Source organism: Gorilla gorilla, chromosome 2, assembly GCF_029281585.2.
Source record: "Gorilla gorilla gorilla isolate KB3781 chromosome 2, NHGRI_mGorGor1-v2.1_pri, whole genome shotgun sequence".
NCBI lineage: Eukaryota > Metazoa > Chordata > Mammalia > Primates > Hominidae > Gorilla > Gorilla gorilla.
The window spans coordinates 79,815,192-79,833,525 of record NC_086017.1 but is presented as its reverse complement, the minus strand read 5'-3'; the positions used below and the strand labels follow the sequence as shown (position 1 = coordinate 79,833,525).

Sequence of the window (18,334 nt, the reverse complement as noted above, 5' to 3'; positions counted from 1 at the left end):
CAGCTGAAAGAGTTGCCTACTATCCCCAACACAAAGGGGACCTTCACCACAGACACAGTGATTGGTGACATGCAGTAATGGTGGCCCCGATTCCCAGTATCTCAGGAGATTTTCAAGGATCTCCTTGAAAAAAACAGAATTTTCAAGTATAAATCCTCCGTCTTAAAATATTGCATAATGTTTTAACCACTGCAGAGACCTATAAAATTTACGTCCGTGAGTTGGATATAGTTTGCACATCACTATATCAATAACTTTGTCTTATCAGGAAATGGACAGAAATCTGCAGTAAGAGGCACATTTACTAGGTGTTTACCTGTGAGCTCCCTTTTTATATTGGGAAGGTTGGCTGGACAGGAGTTGCTGATGGTGAGGCCTGGTGGGGGCAGACCTTGGTTTCCATAAAGATCAATCAAGTTTCCCGAGACAGGCAACTAGAGAGAGACAAACAGTAACAGAAATTAACTGTTGAACAATTCCCATGTTTTTTCAGATAAAACCTATATCCTACTCTAGGATTTATTTAAGAAAAATTATTTGATACAAAAAATCATTTTTAAAATAGGAAAATATGAGATGTTTACTTTTTCATTCACTCACAGGTATTAAAAGAGAGGTACAGGATCTCCTCAACCAGTTCCCTTTGAGGCAGGAAAGCACGGTCTCACACCCATAAAATGATTACTCTAACTAGCCAATCAGTTTATTTTGAGCATGGAGACAATGAATAATGTGGTGAATGCATTATCTAGTACAACTAGTAGCATACAGTGGGTGTTCAGGAAATGTTGGCTATTACTGTAAAACAGGATTGTATATAAAATGACCTTTTCACCAAATAGGACTTTCCATTAAAGTTAATTTTGTTCCTTCCTTCTCGTATCCACCTCTTCTTCTCTCTTTTTCTTTTACAAGGAAAAGCAATGAAAGTTTTTTTTTTAATTGGAAATGATTTCCTTATTGCTAGAGAGAAAAAGCGTTTCCTTGAAATTGAAATTTTCCACAAAGCCACAAGAGGGAGCCCACAGACTTTAAAAGAGAGCAAAAATTTACACTTTCAAAAGAATAATAATTAAAAAAAAAAAAAGTAAAAGAAATATTTAGCCTTCCCCAAGCTAGAGTCAGAGTTTTTCCTCTAGTTCTGAATGGGCTGTTTTAAAGCAGCAAGTCCTCCTTTGGTTGTGTATGTGCATTTCTTGGTAACTAGCTGGTTGCAGCCGTTTATAGGCCTGTTTTTGTAGAAAAGGCCCAAGTTGATCTCCCTTCCCATGCCCTGAAATACAGTTTGAAATAGTAACTATGGAGAAATCGTTGACTGACCTCACTCCTTCCACTGCAGACACGTACCATTACTAGATTGATTCAAACAATTTCTATAACCATGATTACTGGGTAAGACTTTAAGTCGTTTAGCCCTCCCATTTCTTGATTACACATGGAATTGTATTCTACATCTGAGAAAAGTACATTCAGAAAGCATTTAGGTGATTAAAGTGTTTAGTGACTGAGAAGTATCTAGTAAAAACTGTATTCAACAGAGTACCTTGCATCCTCTCCAAAGACCACTAACATACAGATGAAAATATACCACAAAATACAAGTCAAATGTGCTTCCCCTCATTGATAACCATTGCATCTATTTATGTGATGGCTTCTAAACATATACTCTATGAATTAAACCCCTAGCTAAAGAGATTTGGGTGGGAGGCAATGGACATGGAATAAGATACTTCTTGATGGGTGAATCAGACACTGGCTCGAACAGAATTGGGGTGGGCAGGGAGGACAGACAGACCAGCAGAATACAACTCCCTCTTTTGCTCCTTTTTGAAAGCAGCGTTTATAGCATACGCATAAAACCTAATACACATACCCCCATACACATGCAAAAAATAGACATCGTGGTCATTTAAAATGCCCTTGTATCGTATTTCAAGGCCCTCTAACTAAGGAATTGATAAAAAGTGACTTTGATTATTAGCTGTCATTTCACTAAGTGGTTTTATTTGAAATAGGTTACCTTCTCAGGGTCAACCTTGCTCTGTGTGTGTTTAGTTTTATTCTTGTCCAATTTAACGCAAAGTGAAAGGCACTCACATGTTTCAAAACAGCCCTGTAAAGTACCAGAAAGACTAAACTTATACAGCTGCCATGATGTCTGGTAACTCCTTGGATTCCAAAGCTTTATTCCCCTATCTTTTGAGAATTTCGGATTTTGGGAAAACTTCGGGGTTTTAACAAACCAAGAATGTGACTTGAAAATTCAAAGCAATAAGCTAAAAGAAAAATTATTCCACTTGCTCTAGAAAGGTAAATCACACATATGGTTTTCATATGCAAATTGTATGCAAAACTCACTGTGTTATTATGATGATTTGTTAGGGGATAAATAATAGCAACTGATACACATCTCCAAGTCATTGATAGACCTATGTTGAACAGATATCTAATTCTAAGCTTCTTCTGGACAAGAACATATTTTCTAACATATTCTAAAGAAGAGATATGTACATGACTGAGAGAGAGAATGCTTTCTGCCATAGACAGCGAGATGGACAGGGTGGGGGAGACAAAGAGCACTGTGGGGGATACCTAGTGCGAAATGGATTGAGATGCATGAAAAACTACAGAAAGGACTGCTGTGATTAGCATGGATTGACGACAGTGCACACCAATAAGGGAAATGAATTAAAACCCCTATAGCAAGATGCCTCATTGGGCACTCTACTGAGGTCAGACATCATTACTTCCAGTTGAAAAAACTTATAGCCCTCTATCTACTTCTCTGAAAGATTTCCTGCTTCGGCTGCTTTTCCCATACTTGCTGATTAGGAGTGGGAAGCAGAAAGCATGGCAGAATATTTTGCTGGGGGTCATCTCATTTTTTGGGTGCCTACTTTGGGCCAAGCACAGAATTAAAATGGCACTTTGTGTATGGCATCTTACTGCTTTTTACAGAAAGAAAAGCCAAGATTTTTGCCATTGCCGAATGGAGGTTTTTGGTTGGAGGCTCATGTCCCATGTTAACAGCAGAACTGGGGGTGGGGAGAGTATCAACATGCCGATATTAACCAGTTAGAAACTGCAAACTTTCAATTCCTCTCCAATTACACCTGAGGAAATAAAAACCCTGCCGCTTACTAGCCGAATGTGGATACTCCAATTTACTGATTAATGGTGCAGAACTTTATAGCCTGTGCTTAGGAGTCAGAGACCCGGATTAAAATCCTGCCTTTTTACGAACTTGCTATGTTCGTAAATAGTTAAGCAAGTTCTCTGAGGCTTAGTGTCTCCAATTGAAAAGTGACAACCATTCTTCTCACAGGGTTCTTATAAGATTTAATAGAGATAAAGTAGGTAAAACAATGCCTGCTACTTCAGTGATCAATAAGTGGTAACCGCTATGATTAACAATACAGTATTATAATTTTCTAGGGAGTACTGGATTCCCACTTTACAGTTTTGACAGGTGAGCTAATTTTCACTTGATCAACAAAACCACTTGCTATGTTAATTACTAAGTACATTGTCAACGATTAGACAATTTTTTACCAGACTGCAATGCAAATCTAGGAACAGAAATCAGGGAATCTGCAAGGCTGAGGTGACCAGTCATTATTCCAAGTCAGGCATTCTACACTAGAACTGATTTTGTTTCCCCGGATCAATATCTGGAGGTATTTTCAGTTGATGCACCTGCAGGGGATTTGCTGCTGGCATCCAGTGGGTGAAGGCCAGGGATGCTGTTAAGCATCCTAAAATGCACAGGACAGTCTCCCACCACAAAGACTTATCCATCCCAAATGTCAACAGTTCCACATTTGAGAAACCGTGTCCTAAATGGTGGTGTATGTTCTTTCTATCAACTGCTGTTATTTGCTCAAGCTACTAAAAGGAAGGTTGATGGAAATAATTTAAAATGTGTCTCCTAGCCATGCATTTTAAAGAAAGGATTCTGTAGTTGGTTCTTCTGCATTAGAAAACTTTCCCGATAAATATAGTTAACATCATAATTAGGTCAAAATAACACCTTTAGAGCTAAGAAAGAGGAAGAGACTTCTTCTATTAACATGTATATTTCACATCTTTGTGGGATTTTTATCCAGGCCATTTACCTAAATGACAAGATTTCACTTCCAGAGCACAAACTGCACCATGGACAGATGAAAGCCACAGTCTAATCCGGACAAACAAATTGAAGGAAGATGTGCCTGGGTCTATGCCCCCATACTGGTCTGAATTGAGTTCTTCAATGTTGTGCTCCACCAAAATGAATATTTTTCCAAGTAAATGATAATTGTAAAATGTTATTATTTTTTCTCTCTGGATGGTCCCCTTTTCTGAATATCAATTGAGCACTGTTAACACAAGTAAACTGGGACTTTTATTCTTTGTTTGTGATAGTACAAGAGGGCCCTTGTGCTCTCAGAATAGTTATTTCTAGACTTCAATTCCCTTAGGACAGTTTCCTCTGTAAGTGTTCCTTCCACTTTATTTTTTCCTAAGCAGTTAACTTGAAATAAAGCATTTCAAATAATCAAATAAAAGAAAAAAATGCCTAACACAAAGAACATTAAACTTTACTGTGGGAAAAAAATTAAAATGTTAATAGGTTGCAGTAGCTTTGTTACTTAATTTTGACAACTAAAACCCAAGTTCATCAAGAATAAGAGCTAGTAACTTACTTCTAGTGAGAGCTTATCAGGGCCCAACTGTTCTAAATGCTTTTTGTGGGCTACCTCTTATAATTCTTCCATTAATTCTATTGCAATAGATGCTATTATGATCCCCATTTTACAGACAAGGAAACACAAGCAGAGAGGTTGAATCACTCAGTCAAGAGTATGTATTCAGATGTCTGGTTCAGAGTCTGTGCTCCTAATGTTGAAGTTACATTGTCTTTCCCCTAATGGCAAAATGCTGAAATAGATTTGTTGAAAGAATACTCTAATGGAGCCACATTTAGCCTTTCCAGTATGGGGATACAGAAGAGAAGTGGATGCCAGGATAAAGTCAGTGACTTCTAAGGGTGGCTGCAGGGGACTCCTCTCCTGTCTGGGAGTTAATTCAACTCTGCCCAGAGGATCTTTCTTATCTGGGAATTCCCTTGAGATGGCCTCTCTGCTCCTGAATTGTCCTTCTCCCTTCAAGGGCTAAAAGAGTCTCCCCCTTCTAGACTGGTAAACCCCGTGAGAACAGGAAGCATACCTTAGTCACCTTCGCATCCACAGCACCTTGCCTGGTGCTGGCCACCTATTAGGCATATCCATAAATGCTAAATTAATCTTTAATATAGTTTAGGAACAACCAGATAATGAAGGAACAAGGCCTCAACGCTAATGTAGATGGAATGAAGAGGTATGAGGATTCATTCTACTTTTTTATTTTTAAATGTGTTTTTTAAAAACAGGGTCTTGCTCTGTTGCCCAGGCTAAAGGACAGTGGCACAATCATGATTCATTGCATCCTTGAACTCTTGGTCTCAAGTGATCCTCCCATCTCAGCCTCCTGAGTAGCTAGGACTACAGGTATGTACTACTACCCCACCCAGCTAATTTTTTACATTTTTACAGAGACGGATTCTCTCTATGTTGCCTAGGCTGATCTCCAACTCCTGGTCTCAAGTGATCCTCCTGCCTCAGCCTCCCAAAGTACTAGGATTACAGGCGTGAACCATGGGCCCAGCCAGGTATTCATTCTAAAGGACAGAAGCATATATGTGGTCATGACAGCTGTCTTCAGAAGGGGTGGTATGTGGAAAAGTTCTCCATGAAGCAAACTGGGACCCATGCTGCAATTTACAGAGTTATTTACTGTGAGGGATATTGTGAGATAGATATGTCTCACAGATAGCTAACATAGAGCTTGATACATTATAGGGGCTCAGTGAAGATCAGCTGAATAAACAAATACTATCAATATTATTTGATATTATAATTAATAAGTTATACTTAATAATTTAGATAACATTATTGAATACAACTTATGTTTCCAATGCTAAATACTACAGAGGCTTTACCAAGTGAGTTGACCACATAATATAGGTATATATAACAGCCTCATTTTACAGATGGGGAAACGTAGGGTTTCAGGAAGCTAAATAACATGCAAGGTCACAGAGGAAATGGAAGATTCAGGGTTTGACCCCAGATCTGGTCAGAAACCTCTAAATTCTAACCACTGTGCTTTGCTATTTCCCTAGTGAGCTAGTACAGATCCTTTTTTGGAGGCTTCCAAGAAGCTGGATGCCTTGATTTTTTTGTGGAGAATACTAACGAGATGCAAGAGAAGGTCAGGCCAGGTGTAGTGGCACACACCTATAATCCCAGCTACTTGAGGGAGGAAGATCACTTGAGCCCAGGAGCTCAAGATCAGCCTGGGCAACAAAATGAAACCCTGTATCAAAAAAAAAAAAAAAAAAGAGGAGGCTAATGCATTCAGTACTAGGTTAGACCAAATGATATCAAAGGTCTTTGCCATTACAAAAAAAGTCAATGATTTTACAGAATCATGTCAATTCTACAGTTCACTTGAGTGTGCCCAGGGACCCATTTGACACCACTAGCAAAATGACCACTCTCACAGCAAAGTTCTTTTGAGATGACTGGGTCATTGCTAATTAATGCTGCTAGAGCAGTGAAATGTAAATATACCCATATCTTTGGGTATATTTATAAATTCCCCAGGGCACGCTCCCCCAAGTGTTTTACTCATGTTTGTCCTAGGATTCTGAGTGCTAGATAAGTGTAGTTGGCCTCATGGGATGCAACAACTTGTAAGCAGGAAGGTTCCACAGAAGCCAACCAAGGATTCCAAGAGGTTCGGAGAGTATGGCATGGAAACTTTTATCACAATGGTAGAACACCTGGTTCTTCCAAAATCAGGGGGTGGGTTTAAATGGGTAGAAAGCAGACAAACTCTAAATATCATAGAAGTAGCTTGAGGTTTCAAGGGAAGTCCTCACCCCACATGAGTTCAAGGAAGTGAACTTGAAGAATTGGATCAAGATGGATTTAAAAAAAAAAGAAAAGAAAATGCTAACTATAAGACTCAATTTTCTGAGGATTCTGGTGTACCTAAGTAAGTGTTATTTTGTCCTTTGGCCAAGGGAATTTACTACTGGAAGTTAGTCATACCTTTAAAAAATTTCATTATGGTAAAAACACATAGGATAAAGTTTGCTGTCTTAACCAATTTTAAGTGTATGGTTCAGTAGTGTTATGTATGTTCACATTGTTATCAAACAGATCTCCAGAATTTTTCATCTTGCAAATCCGAAGCTCCATACCCATTAAACAACTCCCCTTTTCCCTTTCCCCTCAATAAATATTGGTCTTTAAAACACTAGTTATTAAGAATATGATAGTCTCATAGCATTGCTCTCAGAGGAAACAGAAAAGGATTGGAGAAGGCATTCAAAGACCTACCAAGCAGGCCTGGCTCTGATACATCCAAGCTATGTAATCTTGCGTAAGACTGTCTAACCTAGTTACAGTTTAAAACTGAGGGCAATGATACCATCTGAACTTGACTCACAGAATAACTGCAAGGACTAAATAAGATCTGCAATAAGACTTTGGTAAAACAGTAACATAAGACTAAAATGTAAGGAATGAAGGAAAATAAACAATATAGGCAAGCCTCTAAATTACAGAGAAAAACAAGTAACATACAATAGAAAATAGGACCACTTGTTTATGAACTGAAGTTGGAATAAATTTTGCTGTTGGAGAAGGGTAACCCCAATGTCCCTCTATCACCTAAGAATATGAAAAAACCTTCTTGAAAAACTGCACCAACTTTTTCAGGCCAACTAGAGCACCACTGTGAATAGTGCAGTTCACAATGGTTCCCTTGGCTGCAGTGTACTGGGTTGGGCATTAGATGTCAAGGGAATTGGAAGGGCTAATGCCCTATCAAAACTGCTCGTGGACTCCAGGGAATGTAGAGTTTTATCATGGGATTATTCATAAACTCATAAAAACTTCTTAATTTCTGATGTTAAAGTCACTTATTTGTGATCCTGAGATAATTCTCCATTTTACTATTAATACATTTAATCAGTGAACCAGTTACAAAGATACAATAAAAGTTTAAGAAAAAAGAACAGAACCCTGGAAACACCTCAAGATTTTCTACTTAAAAAAAGGTTATCAATACCGTATTTGCCATTTGCAAAGCAGGATCCATCAAGCCCAAGATTTCCTCATTATAACTTGATTCTAGGCTAATGATGTCATCGATTACATCATCCATCTGTAGGAAAAAGGGTAAGAGAAGAGAGACAAAAATAAATAAACTATGCAACACAACCTGAAAAGAGACTCATGGTCTTTTTTTACCCAAAGCAATAATGGTCTTTAGTTAGATTCTAAGAAGTAACTGTCCTCTTTCCACTAAAATAGTATTGAAGTATAAAATAGTATTAAAGACCATTAACACTAATAGGTGATGAGAATAATACTTGCAGCCAGCATTTAATGAGTGATTATGAGTTGCCAAGCATTGGGTTCAAGGATTTTCATAGGCTAAGATTTTGCCCTAACGAAAACCGTATCATGGCAGGTACTATTATTATAGCAATTTTCCAGGTGAAATAAATGAGAAGCAGCTTGCCCAAAGTCACACACTGAAGAAAGACTGGAGCCACAATTTAACCCATGCTTTCACAACTATGCTAAACTGCCTGCCCTAAACAGGAGAGATGTACCACAGCACTTCATCTTGAATGACAGCTGTCATTCTACTTCCTTTTTTCCCTAAAGACGATGGCCCCTACCCTTTTCTTGCAGAAGGAAAACACCGTCTGTAGTGTTCCACAGGGAAGTGTGGACACTGTGGCTCCCAGGCCACTGGCTATCCCTGCACCCATCTTACAGTGACTTGTAAAATAAGTTTCTCCTTGTACAGCTACCAGTGTGCTTGGTACTCCCCAAGGAGTACACCAGGATGAGGTTATCATTACAGTTGTGGAGCTGACATTCCCACTAGATCAATTTTATTTCTAAAGTACCAAAACATCAGTTATGATAATAAACAACAGTGATTACATGTGCATTGCAGCAGTTGCAAAGACAAGCCTGTGAAAACATTTCTTCGTAAACACCTTATGTATTTGAGCTAGTTGGTGTGTCTGTGCTTGGGTCTTAACAGGACTTCATAGTTACACAATGAAATCACAGAACTAACAGGGATGCTCTTCTGTCTCTTGCCACTTCCATTAAAGAGGAGAGAATCCAAAATTCATAGGTTTGGGTTGGAGTCCCAGTTCTCCTGCTTTCTAGATTAGGGCAAAGCCTCCAATCTTTTAAAGCCTCAGTTTCTCAATCTATAAAATGGGGGTTCATAATATTTACTGTCTTATGGATTCTTGTATGATTTCAGGACAAACTGTACAGAGCATTCAAAGTACCAGGAACATAGTAAACACTCAAAAAAGGAGTCTTATTAAGTGACCCCTAAAAAGAATAATTGGCCAGTTTTGAATAACTACTATCCACTGTTTGTTAGGTTCCACTTCTATTGACACCACTTTTATTTGTTTTGTTTGTTTTTAAGAGATGATTTTCTAATTGAGTTGGTAAATATGCAAATAGGCTAGGAAACTTATGAACAACATTTCCTTGCCACTTTTAATTTTGTTCTTAGAAAAATAAAATTAGTGGGCTTGATGTAATAGCATTTAAAAAATTTTTTTTTCTCTTATGACAAAAATAATGCAAGTTGATGACAGGAAATATAGAAAGGCAACAAATTTTGTTGCTTATCATTCTCTCCTATATCTATATACATGCATAGATATATAAATAGATATAGCATAATTTATATATCCATTAAATAGGATGTAATTGAAGAAACTTTAGTTACTTGGGAAAGCATCCATTATATGTTATTAATAGTTTCAAAATGTATGTTCCATGAGATTCCATTTAGGAAACAATATCTAGATTATACACACACATCTTGGTTTTACTAATACAAAAATTGCTAACCTACAAATTTGTATAACATATATTGATTATGTTAAAGTACATATTTCATATCTTATTAAAATTTATGTACTTTAAGAAGTTTTTAATCTTTGCAGCAACTTAGGGGAAAAACACATTTTAGTTTATTCTCCCTTGTCATTATTTAATCATGAGATACTATGAGGAAAATGGCAATGTTCCTAGCTTTCTCTATAAAAAAAAAAAGGGGGGGGTGGGAAACGCTTAAGTTTTCAGGAAGGTGTGATCCATCACAAATATAGATTCTCATTACAAAGTGCTCATCCTCAGGCTGCCAAGTCATTCAGTACCTGCATACAGGACGCTCGTGAATGTGTATTCATGCCTGGGCACTCGCTCTCCGCCCTGTTTTGCTCTTCAAACTTATAAAATCCCTGCAAAAACACAAGCAAAAACAGCCTATAACTTGGATTTGCAAATGACTTTTTAATGACCTGTTCACACAAAGCTGATGGCACAGCAACAAGATGAACTAAGCTTTGAAACAAAGTGGAATCTGACCAAAAGATGAAATAATGAAGGAAGAACTTGTGTCAAATCATCTTGCTAGATGACAAATTTGGGTAGAGAAAAATAAAGCAGTTGGTTTGGGCATAGGGGCAAAGATTTTAGTCCCTCTAGAAATTAAAATCAATCCAACTTTAGAAAAGTTGCCTCCGAATTTGCATAAACACTTCATAGTCCATAGTATGGTAAATCCCATTGAGATGAAGCTCATCATCTCATAATTTGGAAATAATGAGCATTAAATCACAGCTCTCAGATATTTGTATGCTCCAAATTTTGACGCACCAATTAGCTTGAAGGTAGTTTGAGTCTTGTCTCCAATCCAGCCTTTACCAAAGCAGATTTAACGGGCAGTGGCAATTTTATTATGAAACAGAACGTATCCAGCAATTAAACCTTTGCGTTTCCGTTAAAGTCTCATGTGCTATATGATTCAAATCCATCCATGCACATTCCATTCTTTCTTCCCCCAACTCAGGGAGAAATAAAAATAATATTCCAGACATTCACAACAAGCGGAACTTCTAAACCGCATGTCCCACACCTCTTCTATTTTTGCTTTTCCTTTTCCACCTCCCCTTCTCCTCTCTCTGCATTCTCACTGCTTCACAAACTGAAAGGCATGGAAGAGAAGAGAGCACTCAGCTAAGGAAGAAGAAGCAAGTGGCAAAAGTGTCCTTGCCTCCACATTTCACTTGGAGAGGGCCAGGTCTCCCGTCATGTGCCCTACACCCAATAACCCAGCGACGGACACAACAGGCTGGAATGCCACAGCCACGATGGTAAATCGGGGACAAAGGCTGGTAAATGTGGCCACAAGGACAAACTAGAGTCCACAGTTAAGTGTGGGAATCATATTCAACAGACAAGTTATTTAGCATAAGAAAACAGGAGAGGAGAGGAGACGTGAATTACCTCTTTTTCACAGTTGGAGTTAAGCGTAAGCATAGCCATGGGGCTGTTGGGTGCGCTGCTCCCCGGCACCGGTGGCATGACATGATCGCCAGGCTGGTTTGGACATGGCAAGCTCAGGACTTGGTTGGCATGTTTATTTGCTAAAGTGGTAGAAAGGTACTGCTTTACCTGCTGCCGTTGGGCTTGCTGTATGTGGTACTTGGTGGGGTTTTCGAGGTGGGTCTGCACCTGAACATAGCCATGGAGGGAAAAGAAGACAGCGCTGTTATTTGTGAGTTTCAGACGGCTCTTCCTTCAGGCACAAACATGAAACTGACCAGGCCACCAACAGAATAAATTATTAAGCCTTTGTTATGTACCAGGCACTGTGCTAACGGATTTTGATATTACTGAAGTTTAAAGTCTAACTAGTAGGATTTGGGGTAATACTTTGCCCTATTTTATTTCCCTGCTAATTAACTATACATCTCTTTCAAACCTTGTATCCTTCTTCTCATATCTAATAATTAAAAGTTTGAAATTATCTTAGGGCAAAAATTTCCCCAACACACATGAAAGGGTTTATTAAGATCAAACAACAATGTAGAAGTGGCATAATTGTTTGTTTCACTTTCCTTGGCAAACAGAACAGCTTTCTTTTTAAAATACACACACACACACACATACACACACACACCTCCTTAATAACCAACTATGTAAAATGGCTGTAGAAAATAAATATAAATCTTCCAATGATTAAATCAACTAGTTGTGGATTAATTCTCCCACTTTCATTTGGACATGATTATTCAACACTGTAATTAAGAAAAAGTCAACATAAAAAGCAATTCTTCATTAAGTAGTTTCTTTCAAATGCATAACACTTACACGTATGTGTTTTAAAAGACATGACTATTAACAAGCCAACAGGATGTTTTTTCTCCTTTCCTACAGACATTAATTCAGAATGAGAAATACTTTTCCCCAAAAAACAACATTATTCAATTTTAAGTCACTTTTTTCTTGATAAAGACAATTTAATCTTATGAGCAATGAACAGGAGCTGATGAAGATAGTTTAGCCACACACTAGGCAAAAAAAAAAAAAAAGAATCCTACTAATATTTACTTTGTTCAAAACTACACTGAATTACTTCTTATGGCATCAAATAATAAACAGCATTAAAAGAGAAGATTTATACTTATTGAAAACAGTATGTCTATTACCATAACAAAAAGTGGATTAAATCAATTTATTGCATTATATTTCAAAGACTGAATATGAGTCAGAATAAATCTCACCTGATAGTGATTATATTCTAGCATTTCCAGCATAACAACGTTTTAGGTGGCACCAATCCAGTGAGAGACGGTAGACTATCCCTCCCTCTACTTTCTATAATTCCAACTTGAAGATGGACTGGCAAAGAGAAGGTACTATAAACAAGGTATCCCGAGACACCACCGGAAACTTTATCACAGAAGCCCTGCTTATAATAACCTAAGCTAATTAGTTATGCATGTTAAAAAAAAAAAACGTTCACATAAGGGCCTTTTTTTTTGGAAGCCCTACGAGTTTGGTCTTAAATGTTGATATCAATTTTCCCCCCTGGCTTGACGTCATGCTTTTTTTCATAAATATAAAAGAACCTTTTTAAGTGACGAGCTATCAAAGTCAAACTCACTGTCAGATCAAGGCCAATTCACTATTCATCTTTAGTTCCAGTAGTATTAATAGACAATGGTATTTCTCTTTCAGCAATAGGTTAATAGCAGGATGCCCCTTTGGAGGAGACATCATCTAAAAGCTACTATTACATGAGACTCTTCCAATGGCCGAATAACTGCCACTTCCGACTGCAGGATGACTGTCTTTTAGTATAGAAGAGAAGAGACTCTGTGCTGAATGTTCAAGTTCAACAGCCTCTTCTTGCATCCTGGTCTTAATATGCACCTTATTCTTAGCTACATAGATGTGTAACCTGCCTATTGACCTCACATCAGGAAGACCGGGCACTATCCTAAATAGAACATAGCACACACAGAAGTGGATATATATTTATGTGGATAATAAGAAATAAATATCTCCCCTATTTAACTCTTGAATGAAAAAAGCATGAGCATTTTTGCTGAGAATTTTTAAATATTATTCTTAAGATTACAGAAGAATGAGTTATCATATACAACACTGAAATATTTACATATTTATTCCTTTATTCATTCATTATTGACTGTTAAGTGCTAAACACTGTACAAAGCATAGAATATACATTGTGAACAAACAGATATAGTTTCCAGCTCTACGAAACTTATATTCTGGGGTGAGGCAAAAAAAGAAAAGAGGCAAGCAAATATATACTTATAAATTATGATAAATGCTTAATATCTACTGCTGACAAATGTTATGTTAAGCTAAAAATTTGAAGTTCAATAATGTTGTCTAAATGCCCAGGATAATGCAGTCCGTTAGGTTGACAATCTCATATTGTTTCAAATGACTGATTTAATATGTACACAGAGGTTCACAGAGATTTTTTTTTATAAAGGTTCCAGACATGATAATGATGAGGACAGTAGACATTACTAAAATAAACATAAAATGAGGGCAATGAGTAGAATGTGCTTATTTCACTATTACACTTAAAAAGAAAAGAGATTCATGTTTAAAAATAAATGTTAATTCACTGGCAGATTCTAATTCTTTAATGAATCAGAATATTATGCTTTAGTAAAGAAAGAAGCAATTTGCTTTCTATGTGGCACTGTCAGTGAGGTCTTTATTACACCCAGGTTTGGGTAAGCAGAATGGGATATATTTGGCTCTTTTACTGTTAATAACTTTTTATCTTTCAAGTAAGTTGAAAGCAGATGGCCTATAAACACTATGCAGTAGACAGAACATCTCCAGCTGTTTCTAACCCAAATACCTCAAACAGGCAACATAAACGAGGAACATGAGCTACGAGGAAGGTAATAAGGAGTAGTGAGGTCTGTGGCAAACCAGAGGACACACATCTATTAGCAGGAACAGCAGATAAAAACTGCATCTGATTGTGGCCATGCGGGAATATGAGTCCAGCCTAGCTCAAAATCTCCAAATTTTTCAAGGGTAGCTGGCAATCCAAACTTCTTTTTTAAGTAAAATCCTCCAGGTTTAAAGATCCGACGCTCAACTGTTTTGTGTTTCACAGAGTACAAGCCTCGGCCCACAAACCACTAGAAAATAATCTCTATTTTACACTGTCTATAAGGATAATCTACATATTTACATTCCCTTGGAGATAGCCTAGGTTATGGGAAGAAGTTTCTCTTCTGAGAAATTAGTCCAAATCCAGGCATTTCCTGGTGCTTCTTTGAAAGACAATGTGCCTGACAACATAGTCAGCGGAGTTCTTAACTTGAAACCTGGGTTCAGATTCTATCTTTGCAACTTAACAACCCATGTACCTTCTGCAATTCATTAACTTCTCCAGGCCCTCATCTCCTAGCATATTGAATGGGAATGACAGTAGAGCTTGCCTCATATGTGTGTTTTCTGCATTAAATGAGATCATGTTTCTAATGCCCTTAGCACAATATCTAAAACGGCAATTCTCAAACATTTTTGTCTTAGGATCCTTTTACACTCTTTAAATTTATTGTGTTTACATGGATTATATCTATCAATATTTAGCATATTAGAAATTAAAATTGAGAATTTTTGAAAACACGATTATACATTAGTAGATATCTCACAGGATGTCAGAACAATGACATCTCAACACGACATGTAGCCTTCGGAAAACTCTATTGTTTACTGGTGAAATGAGAGTGAAAAAGGAAAACAATATCTTAGTGTTATTCTGAAATAGTCCAGATCTGGCAGAACTCCTGCAAGGGTCTTAGATACAACCACGGCCCTCTGATCCCACTTTGAGAACCCCTGATCTAGAATGTGGTTGGCATTCTAGCATCATCACTGCACCAGCAATGTCACTCCCCACTGTGGACAGGCGGTGTGTGACATAGCCTCTATATGTTTACTTCCCTCCCCGAGAAGATGCTGGAGAAAGAAACTAACCCTGCCCAAACTCCCTCATAGCATTATTATGAGGCTCTATAGCCCTTTGACAATTTAAAAAGCCATATAAATATAATTTTCTGTCTTCAGCCATCCTAATTCATAGCTTTTTAGTCAATAACTTTGCTTTCATTAATTTTTAAATAGCCAATCAAAGAAGTATGCAAATGAGAACATATATGTAGCATTAAAGAGGACAGAAACATCTTTATGATTTCCTGATAATGTTTGCATGTTTTTGACTTTCCAGATGACTAACCACACTAAGGAATTCAGATAGTAAAAGTTGAGTACTGCTGAACACCTGAAGTACAGACAGCAAAATAAAGCTAGAATACTTTATCATAAAATATTATTTATTGATATAACTTATATTTCATATAAATTATGCTAGCTATCTGACTTAAAGGGCAAACACCCAAAGGCTTTGTAACTTTTGTTCATTGTTAGCACTCCTATCATTTCACCTGTTTCCTTTCTTCATTCAGATCTTGAATGGATAGCAAGAGAATGGGAATGGATCACCTCCTAACTGTCACACTTCAGCTTTACCACTTCCTGGGTAAAACTGACAGGTTATTTTCCATCAGTTTCATTCTAAAGAGATCCTGGAGCACACCACATGTCAGTTTAAGATGGTAGCTGTAGATACTACTATCTTGGCTGACAACAGAATTTACTGGGGAAGAAATATCCCTATCTAGATATCCACTATTCTTCTATTCTCTCTACTATTTGTAAACCAGAATTCAAGTAGAAGTGAGTGTAGATTCTCTTAATCCTTTTAGTTTATTTATTTATTTATTATATTTTTAGAGATAAGGGTCTTGCTATGTTGCCCAGGCTGGAGTGCAGTGGCTATTCACAAGTGTAATCATGGCACACTACAGCCTTGAACTCCTGGGCTCAAGTGATCTTCCCACTTCAGCCTCCTGAGTAGCTATGACATGCTTCTACACTCAAATGGCTTTATATATTTTTTTTAATAATTCAACAAAATGTTCAGATTTATCACTTATGTTTAGAGAGATAATTTGTTCTTTTGCTCAGCAAGTTTAAAGAAAACTAAAGGGATTACCCTTTAATCAATTGTTATCTATCACCACACCACTATTCTTTTCACACTGTTTTAAAAATGGCAATCCATAGAGAATGTCAGTTATGCAATCATATTTCCTGAAAAAAGTGGTAAAACAGAGAAAGCTAGCTTTCTTAAATAACTAGGATAGTCTTGCAAAAGGTCACATCTGATTAAGTGTCGAGGTTCTTTTCAGTCCCACAATTACATTACCACAAAAGAAAACAAAAGCCCAGAACATATATCCTTGGACATATAATCTTGTTTACTGTACAATCTGTACAAAGCTGTCCTTAACAAAAAGTAAAAACAACAAGGGTATGAATCCTGGCCTAAGGGAGAAGAATCAAAATCAGATGCAAATACAAAGCAAACCAAAGAGTCTTAAATAAAGAAAGGTTCGAAATGGCTATGGTTGACAAACCCAGTGCTTTTTCTCTACAACAGGAGTCTGTCTACCCATCAGCCCAACTCGGTCTGCTGCCTGTATGGTCTATAAAGTAAGAATGGATTTTACATTTTTAAATAGTTGAAAAAAAGAATATTTCATGACACATGAAAATTATATAAAATTCAGATTTCAATGTGGATAAATAAAGTTTTATCAGAACACAGCCACACCCATTAGTTGACATGTTGTCCAGGGCGGCTCCCTTGCTGCAATAGCAGATTTGAAGAGTAGCAACAGAGTCTGCAGGGCCCCCAAGGCCTAAAATTATCTACATTGTGGCTTTTTATAGAAAATGCTGACCCCTGCTCTCTAGGAAAGTTTCACCAAACTAGAATTGAACTTTCCTACTCAATAGAAGTTTTAGCAGGATTTGAAGGAAAGAATGGGGTGATTTTAATAAAGAGAAATAGTATACGTATACGTAATTTTACAGTTGTTTTTCCAACTACTGTCTTAACTGGACAAGCATCTTTGTAAGAATACAGGATATGCTTAATTACCCCCCACCCCTTTTAAAGCTAAAGAAAACAGAAACTAAGAGGAAACCTAAACAACTTGCCAGGGTTAGAAACCATAGCCATGTCTCCATTATTCTGTCCGCAGAGGCGAACTAGAGAAGCACCCTCTTCTGTGGGTCAGTTCTGATCTAGGACTTTAACTGAATAAGAAGGGAAGATAAAACTGTGTAAATCCAGAGGTATATTCCAGGTGCATATTCCAGGGGCATATCCCAGGTGTGCACAAATAAATATATATACATTTATATCACATATTTATGGGTCTGTATACTTTCATACTACTTCCTGTCTTATTACATTGTAGGCTTCTGAATTCAGAGAATTGAGCTGTAAATATGTATAAAAGAAAAGGATAACAAATGTACTTTTCTGAAAATTTGATGTTAAAACAGAATAGACTAGACTAGCCCTACCAAAAATTCCCAGCAAGTCTTTTATCCTTAGCTAATGACCTATAAAACAGTATGCTTATTATAAACCACAAGACGGGCATACTTTGGTTTGAGGACAAACAATATTTAGTAGCCTCAGAAAAAAGGTGTTATCATAAGAAAATCCCTAATATATACATTATTTTTTTCTCCCTCAGGCTAAAATAAGCCAAAGACCATGATAATAAAAAGAACATGTGGTTTTATCTCAGCCGAATAGAAGAGAAAACCATTTCTCTTAAATGAGGGTCTTATAAGACATTATGAGTGGATATGTTACATTAAATAGCACGATGTTTTAAAATATAAAGAACGGAATTAGTGCTCATTCTCTCAAACTTTTCTACCATGTACCAGATGCCATGCATTTTACATGCATTCCTAGC

At 37.2% G+C, this 18,334-nt stretch overlaps 1 protein-coding gene across 7 annotated transcripts in view; it reads right to left on the bottom strand.

Annotated features, from left to right (window-relative positions):
• The window catches only part of MITF (melanocyte inducing transcription factor), a 227,181-nt gene that overhangs the window by 18,782 nt on the left and 190,065 nt on the right, over positions 1 to 18,334 (bottom strand). For 5 of the 7 annotated variants that reach the window (XM_055383375.2, XM_004035875.5, XM_063703901.1 and 2 more), the window contains exons 3-6: positions 11,433 to 11,660; positions 10,301 to 10,384; positions 8,161 to 8,256; positions 317 to 434 (exon numbers count right to left, since the gene is read on the bottom strand). In XM_055383375.2, the coding sequence (XP_055239350.1) occupies positions 317 to 434; positions 8,161 to 8,256; positions 10,301 to 10,384; positions 11,433 to 11,660 (526 nt within the window). The remainder of the gene's footprint in view (positions 1 to 316; positions 435 to 8,160; positions 8,257 to 10,300; positions 10,385 to 11,432; positions 11,661 to 18,334) is intronic. The other 2 variants (XM_063703902.1, XM_063703903.1) reach the window with 1 other exon arrangement.